General features: G+C 40.5%; 1 protein-coding gene across 1 annotated transcript in view; it reads right to left on the bottom strand.

The window, feature by feature from the left end:
• Positions 1-9,096, bottom strand: part of crtc1a (CREB regulated transcription coactivator 1a) — a 34,999-nt gene that overhangs the window by 7,754 nt on the left and 18,149 nt on the right. Inside the window, exons 11-12 of the mRNA XM_083782552.1 lie at positions 8,219-8,320; positions 1,240-1,323 (exon numbers count right to left, since the gene is read on the bottom strand). Coding sequence (XP_083638678.1) covers positions 1,240-1,323; positions 8,219-8,320 — 186 coding nt within the window. The remainder of the gene's footprint in view (positions 1-1,239; positions 1,324-8,218; positions 8,321-9,096) is intronic.

The following is a 9,096-nucleotide window of genomic DNA, read 5'->3' as shown; positions in this document are numbered from 1 at the left end:
TAAGTCATTTTACAATTAGTTGCATGCTGAAAATAGCCGACCTACGAGCTCACAACGCGTCGCAGCCATAGACTGTAAACAAAATTGGACAAATCCTTCCCCGGGTCTGATATGGACGTAAGATGAAGCCAGTCAGTCCTTGAATTGTAAATCGCCATCTTTCTAGATCCGTTTGGGCCCAGCTGGCCATTGGCTGGCCCAGACAACGAGGCGGGACTTCGCCCCTTCTTCTTCGTTGGTTTTTATTTTGACTCGAACGGGGGGTGGCTCCCGATCATAGACTGTAACGGTAGACACGCCCCTCAGAACATACGCGACTTTATGGTAATTTCTTTAACAGTTTGACTGTTTTTTACGATTAACCCGCATTTTAATCAACCCCCCTTCACTGCCGAGATTGTTGTATTACCTTTAGAGCATACGCTGAATTATTTGGGCTTTTAATCCGCGAAAATCCATCAAAAAAAGCTCCCGTGGTTTGTTATGATCTGTGTGTAGCATCCACCATCTTGGTGCACCCGGAAGACGCACACAAGATTGGTTTCAATGAGGCGTTGCATCCAATGCATTTCCATTGGCCTCAATTTCCCAGAAGCCCTAGCAGCCCACAGCATGTGACGATTTCCGGTTTCGACATCACAGCGAAGGCATCCAGTCTCATACTCCGCGACGAAGACGGATTTTCTTTTGATTCATTACATTACGGCGGATTAAACACATAAAACAAAAGGCGGGTATGTCCGATACGGCAGCGACATTAACCTGGAGTAATCCATTCGCGGCACGGAAACTGTTAATAAATGGGACCATAATTTTCCAAAAAGAATATTATGACATGAGAAATGAGACTTTAAACTAGTGACTGGAAGCAGAAAGTATTCATGACCATGTTTATTAAGGTAATACAGTCTAGGTGAAGTTGGGCCCAAATACATGGACCTCTATGGGCCCAATGACAGCGCCACAACAGGCCATTATTCAGGAAGTGAAAAAAAAACTGTCATTACGACGGCATCAAGACCCGCCCAAATACATTTTGTCCGACTAAATCAACTGTAGATTTAGTCGACTAAAATCTTACGATATTTAGTCGACTAAATCTAGACTAACGCTAAAACATTCCAGGTGACTAAAATATGACCAAAACTAAATGAAAAGCTATTCAAGAGACTATGACTAAAAATAAAATCTAAATAATTTGCTGCCAAAAACCACACACTGGTACATGCTGGTACGTACCTGTTGTGAGAGATCACTGGTCTGCCTGGACGTGAGCTGCTGATCATAGAAGTCTGCGAACACACTGCCCAGGATGGAGCTATGCTGCAATAAGAAGCAGAGGCAGTCAGATAATAGCCATGAGGATGACTCCTATACATATTATGATGTCGGCACGCGCACACACGCGCACACACACACACGTTCTGGTGCATGGATACGAATGGGAGTCAATGGGTGTTTTTTCTTTTACACATTACGTTTTGGCTATAATTCATGTATCATTTCATGGACACTTTAAGACAAAAGACATTTGTTTCATGTTTTTGTTATTCTGCAGCCAAAAGTCAATTCTGTTCAAACTTCAAACTAAATGTTTGCTTAAATACGCTGCAGGCACGACAGAAATGTGACACACACGTGTGCACGCACGCACGCACGCGCACAAACACACACACACGCACAAACATCACGAACATTAACAACATAGCATTAATGTTCTGAATTTAATTTGCGCTATAAAGCATGCAGCAAAAATACGGAGCAAACAGATTCAGATTCAATCTGAGACAGACTATTAGCTCAATCACATGGATAACAATCCTTCTATTCGTCTTGTGTGTGTGGACAGCATGAACATCTAATGGCAGTATATGCCTCATAGCACGGCACTGAGTGCCACGCTATGAGCTTGTAGATCTGCTATTTGTCAATAGCAAAAGCATAACATAATGCTTAAAACACCAAAAGGGGTTCCCGTCCTGAATGGGATATTACTGTGAACATCATGACGCATGTAGATCAAATGTGGTGCGGCCTGAGGGAGGCGTTCTTTCATTTTTTATTCCAAAAGAAAGGAAATGACCACATGAAATGGGGATGGTGGGGAACGGGGGGTAGAAATAATTGAAAATGTGGGGGTTATGACATGTCACCATAGTGTTGGACTCTCTTATAGTCTTATAGTGCAGTGTAAATTCTCCCGACGTTTCTTCTTGAATCCTTTGATATAGAACAAGACAACAAGAAATTCTCCTTTTTTTCCATCCATCGCAGCCTCACATAACGTATTAGTAATTGGATCATATCGCCTTCCCTGTTGCCGTGCTTGAAAGCTAATTATCTATGCATGCTGCCGGTCTCCCCGCAGGCCCGTGTATGATATAACCTCAGTCAGGACTGCCAATGAGCCAATTCAAAAGGAAAGAATCAGTGGTTAAGACACAACAACGGAGCGCACACACACAACACACACACACACACACACACACACACACACACACACACACACACACACACACACACACACACACACACACACACACACACACACACACACACACACACACACACACACACACACACACACACACACACACACACACACCCTCTTTTTCACACGGTCAAACAGGACTCATGTACAGAGGAAGTGAAAATAAATTAAATGCACAATACAGTTCGCTGGAACAAACGAGAGGTCTACATTGTTAAGACGTTTTGTTGTTTTCGCTCGGATTCAGATTTTTTTTTTAATTTCAAGGTTGTGCTTTGAATGTTTTTTTACCCAATTGGACACTTGAAGGCTAGACAATTAAAACAGTCAATGCCATTACAAAAGATTATTACTTGCCCTCCAAATCGGTAAACTTGCACGCCAGCCCCATCACAAATTAAAACCCATGTTTGCCTAAGGTGCGTTTAGCTTAGCTAACAGCATGCACCGCCCTACTAGCAAGCGTTGACATGTTCCAAGTTTAACAATATTTACATATGCTGTACATACAATACAGACAGACACTCCTTACAACAAAAGCTCAAAAGGAGGATTGTGCGTAAACCTTTGTACTCGAAATGGTACAATAATCCACGTACTCACAGTTGCAATACACTCACACAACTGTGCAATTACACTGTTAAGCATCTCTAAACATTGATTCAGATATTAATGCAAGTGACTGGACATACAGTACGGTACAGTATCGTGTGTGGGGATACAGTGCAGTCACCACAGAAGCAGCAGCGACAGAGGAGAGTGGTCAGGGCCACAGTTACATTGCAACACATCAATAGTTAGGTAAAGTTAGCTTAAGTTGTGGCAAATCTGCAAAAAAAATGCTTACCACTAGCTTTCTTCACAGATGTGTTCATAAAGGTGTCTACTATCACAGAAACATGTGGTCCAACCCAACTCCCTTGGGAAACTTTGTGACAGCTGCTGAAAGTTGGTGGGTTACCATTATCAACCAATATACGGAAAAAAACAAATCTATATTTCATTATACTTTAAGTAGCATGTGACATGTCAAACTAGGGGGTTTTCATGATGCTGAATCCATTGCAAGCATTAGTTTTGCACAAAAAACACTCCTTTGCTAAACTCATGCTTGGAATCGATTCAGCACCATGAAAAACCCCCTAGTTTGACATGTCACATGCTGCTTAACCCATTCTGACCTGAGATCAGATTCATACGAGGTTTCCACTGGACACACACTGGTCTGATGAACCCATTCTGACCTGAGATCAGATTAAAAAAATGTCAGTCGTTCTTCGATTTTTTTCAAAAATAGCAGACCTACAAGCTCGTATCGCGCCACTCCGGTGGCGCGATATGAGCTTGTAGATCTGCTATTTTTAAATAGCTAAAGCATAACATGATGCCGACACCAAAATGGGTGCCCGGTCCAGAATGGGTTAAAGTATAATGAAATTTGGAATTCTTTGCCTTATATTGGTTGATAATGGTACCCCAACTTTCAGCAGCTGTCACAAAGTTTCCCAAGGGAGTTGGGTCGGAACACATTTTTTCTGTGATAGTAGACACCTTCATGAACACATCTGTGAAGAAAATTTGTTTGTTTTGCAGATTTGCCACAACTTAAGCTAACTTTACCTAAGGACAACAAGGGCAGGAGATTACAAAGATGTGATGGTCAGACCTGGGCAAAATAGGAACAAATATGCCAGTCAAGTATTTGCAAGAGAGAGGGCCAGAGGGGGGAAAAGATATTTGATAGTTGTGTGCTCGAACAGCGCTTATAGGCTAAAATGCACGCCAGAAAAAACCCAATGCATAAAAAAAAAAAAAATCTTTTGCCAGATCTGCTTTTGGCAACACAAAGATAACAGGCTAAGAGAAGACAGCTACTCTGTGACGACCACAGAACTACGGACGGTACGGACGGTGCAAGGGACGTTGACGTATATATACACAGTGAGCCAATGGTTTGTTTTGGCTCGACACCCTTACTTGAGGCGAGCCTCCGGGTGAGAAGCCTTGATTGGAGACGGAGAGGTCGGAGACTGATTTGGCAGAGGATCCGATCCTACTGCGGGTACTGTTGGAGCGAAGAGGCCTGATACAGGAGGATATGTTGCCATTATTATTCTCTCTCTCTCTCTCAATCAGGTTATATGAACTTGTCCTTGAGACTCTTCATATAATTGGTCCTCACTGATGTTCATGATAAAACACCACCATTTTTCCCTACTCAGTCTGTGTCTCATAGGAGGGCTTTGGGCTGTTCGGACACCCGGACACCAGTGACATCATCATTAGGCAGATTTTTTTTGAGTGGTGCAACCACTCCTACAACCAGCAATGTCCGTGTACACCTATGTGTTCACCTACGTATGTATGTGTTTACCTATGTATGAGCACCAGTATGAGTACCAGTAGGGGCGCTGTTGTGCCATGCAGAAACAGAGAGAGAGAGAGACAGTGCTGACAGACTGTTGCCTGCTAATGAGAGAGAGAGAGAGAGAGAGAGAGAGAGAGAGAGGAGAGAGGAGAGAGAGAGGGGGATTGCACCCACTCGGTTCACACAAGTGTGATTTTTTTAAACAAGATTTGTTTTAAAATATATTTAGATTTTTATTATCGTGAGAACGATGGCTTCAACCTTTGCATTGCAACTTTTCAGGAAAAGAAAGTCTGCCGTTTCTATTAGCTTGGATTCACCATTGATGATGTCACTGGTGGACGGGTTTCTGAACTGCCCACAGCCTTTCTATGAGACAGACTGAGTAGGAAACAATTGTGGTATTTTATCATGAACATTAGTTAGGACCAATTATAGGAAGAGAAGTTGAAAAGTGGTGAAGTGGTCCTTTAACTACGGTGGAATTTATGGATGTCATTTCTAAGCAGAATGTCATGATGAGATGGGGTCATTTGGCTCGTCGATAAACGAGGGCTGTCCTTCAGTTGTGAGTCGACCTTCCATACCATTTTTTTAATGTTGTTTTTGACATATAACCTTCTTTAAATAGTCCAACAAGTCTTAGCTTACATACTTTGTGGCCACATTTAAGTATTTAAGTATTTAGTTGATGACACTGGTAAATATTTGATTGCACAATAGTAGAGAACAGTTACAGGGGGTAACGACAACACAAGCCTAAAGCCATCGGATCGTGGGACACCCAAAGATTGCTGATCTACTGTACAAGCTCAAAATGCATCAAGTGCGTGTTGTGAGATTGTAGATCTGCTATCTTTTTGCAAAGAGATTTGATAAAGATGGAAAAGGGGACTAAGTAATAAGTATAGACCCTTGGGGCACCCCGGTTAACTATAAGGGTTTAAGTCGTTTCAATGAGTCCATATCAACAGCAATGATTTGATGATTGGGCTGATATGTTTCTCTTCATCACCCTCCCCTTGAAGGCAGTTACAACACCAATTGTAGTCACAAATCATATAGATACGACGACAACAACAACAACAACAACGTGATATCCCACAGGGCTCTATTCTTGGACCACTATACTTTGCAAGCACCAATTGTGACCTATTGTCACAAATGCATCTTTTCACGAATGATGGAAGCAAAAACAGGTTTGTATAATAATAATATAAGAACATCTACAGAATGTATTAAACATCCCACTAGAGTAACACTCTCCTACAACTTAGGTGCCCTATTTCACAGAACAGACTTGATAAACTGTCGATAGGTAGAATACAATTGATTGATTGATTGATTGATTGGCAAATAGTGGTACGATTATACAATGATGCTAAAAGGATAACACAAAAATCCCTTGGCGTGAGGGCTTGTTGTGGTCCTACAACACACACATGGTTTGTGCTGAAACATACAAAACGCAACAAACAGGCTCTCTTTTTGCTCTAGTCCTCTCTACGATATAATTTCCCTAAAACAACTCCTTGCTGTTTTTTAAGCCTTTATTTATTATCATCTTTTGTGCTTGTTTCTTGAGTTCCGTTTGTTTTTGAGGTGCATAGTGCAGTAGTCTCTCCAATCATCCATGAGTGTTCGAGTAAATTGTTTTTGCTACTTCACAAATTGGAGGCACAGAGGATTCTCATTCCTCTCCCAAAATGAACCTGAATCATAATTAGCTTTTTGTCAAGACAATTGTTGTGTGTGCTGGTTGTAACAAAGCGTGCTAATACTACATTAACTAAAAAGGTCTAACTAAATTAATATGAATGTCTTCTTTGAAGCTTTCGGATCAATAGTTTTCTGTTCAATTAGCTTCTAAGCTTGCTTTGCTGCAAAACACAAAGTCAGAGCGTTTGCAAAGAAAAATAAACTTGGACATCAGTGCAACTGATCATATATGACAAAAATAGATAGGATACAAATTACAACAAGAGTACAGCTATAACCGAACTATTAACATCTAAAATGTTACAAAGAGATACCGATAATCTGATATCATATGAAAGCAGAACTACAACATTTATTATCTACTGATAAGCTATCAAAGGAGATACTGTAGACAGAGAAGTGGTGAACAGCTGAAAGTCTCTGAACATAAATATAAACTAGCTAACTCCTACATAACATCATTGTGAAGTACAGTAAAAAATAATTGTATAAACACTTTCAACCTGACATCCCTACTATGGCCATGCATTTGGATGTTGTTGTCGTTTGTTACAGCAGTAGAGCTAGGCGAGTTGTTGGGGAGGTGGATTTCGGACCAGATATATTTAAAAACAAACACCTATGAGTAGGGTTGGGTATCGAAATTAGGTTTCCGAGTATAGGATCCGAACTGAAAGTAGTTTCTGGGTACCGCGGTAACCATATGAATCGGAATCGATAAAAGTCCTAATCAATTAGGGGTCCAGTATTTCTTCCATAAATAAAGAGTACAACAAGCTTTAAAGGGATTGTGACATAAAAAAAACGTTTGTTATTTAATTATTTGTTTATTTGAGGTTTTCTGAGCTCAATTGCACCCAAATAACCTTTTAACATTCAGTAGATTTTCTGTGGTGTGATGTAAGAACCAGCAAATCCCATATGTGACAATGGGATTTGCCAGCAGATGTCACTGTTGTGCCCGTTGTCATTAGAGCTCAAAAGGCTTCACAGACACAGAGAAAATTCAAAGTTCAGGTTATGTGGGTGTAATTGAGGTCATGAAACCTCAAAGAAAAACGATAAATAAAAATGAATGAAAATGAAAGTCATGAAACCTTTAATTACGTTTCTTAATAAAGTTAAAGTTGACAATTATTGAATGTCATTTTTGGTTAAGTTAAACACCAGTAGCCTATTTTCACGACGTTTCTCATTTAATGCATAAATAATTCTGTTATTTTTGTTATCTAAACTATTTTATTTATTTATTTTACCTTTATGGAACCGAAATGGGGAATCATCAATCGACAAGCAGTTGTGAGCTTGTAGATCTGCTATTTTCAGCATACAACCAAGTGTAAAATGACTTATACTGGATCTCTTGTCCACTAGTCCCTTCCTAACATTTTAGTCGAAATTGTCAGTATATTTAGTCTTAGTTTTAGTCACCGTAGCTTAGTTTGCATTTAGTTTCCATTTCGTTTTCCTCAGTGAAAAAAAGGTAGTCGACGAACATTTCTTGTCTTGGTTTTAGTCGACGAAATCAACACTGGTTTGGTGCAACTGATTTCAGCATGGCGACCATGCATTAAGTGCCACATTATTCACAGGAGAATCATCTCACACAAGAAGCAGTAAAGTCACATTGTTTCACTCACCGTGCTGATGTCCATAGCCATGCTAGTCTGAGGGGAGGTCTGGCTGCCTGGAGTGGAGGAGGAGCTGTGGTTCTGGGCCATGGACAGCTGGCATAGGCCTGTCTATTGAAGCGGAGAACAGTACAGTATATATTAGGGGTGATTCCCGTCATGAACGATTCAAAATCGATTCAATATATTTTTTTTTTTTTCAGATTGTTTTCTTTCTGGTCACAGTTACAGGAGTTTTCACTACATGGTGTTTATGCTATGAAATGTAAGCTTACCCTAATCACAGTAAACATCATGTCTTCAGTCATTTTCAAGTTACTAGTGTAGTCAGTACCAGTCACTTCAGTTCAGCACAGCTGTATTGTATTGCAGTATTGAAATCGAGAATCATTTTGAATAGAGAATCGTTTTAGCAGATGTACAAATAGCAGATCTACAAGCTCACAACGCGTCGCAGTGTGAGCTTGTAGATCGGCTATTTTCAGCAAGTGTATAAAATCAGCCATTACGACAGCATCAAGGCCTGCCAAAATACATTTTAGTCGACTAAATCAACTGTAGATTTAGTCGACTAAAACTAGACTAACACTAAAACATTTCTGCTATTTCAGATTTGAATCAAATCGTGACCCCAAGAATCGGAAATCGAATCGTGGGACACCCAAAGATTCACGGTATTTAAACACAGTATGGTCAATCTTGCAAACCACTCCACCGATTTTCCTGTACTTGTTTTTAATTTTTTGTCTAAAATGTTGTATATGTTTCAAGATGTATCTGGCACCAGGTTTTTCCATGTTCCATTCCGACTGGCCAAGAGTTTTGGACTGAAATCCACAAATCATGAAACTTTGCATGGCCACTCGGGCCCACCCCCAGGCAGCAGG

This window comes from Protomyctophum parallelum, assembly GCF_964188405.1.
Source record: "Protomyctophum parallelum genome assembly, chromosome: 14".
Taxonomy (NCBI): domain Eukaryota; kingdom Metazoa; phylum Chordata; class Actinopteri; order Myctophiformes; family Myctophidae; genus Protomyctophum; species Protomyctophum parallelum.
Note: the sequence above shows the minus strand (reverse complement) of the source record. Positions and strands in the feature narration are given on the sequence as shown.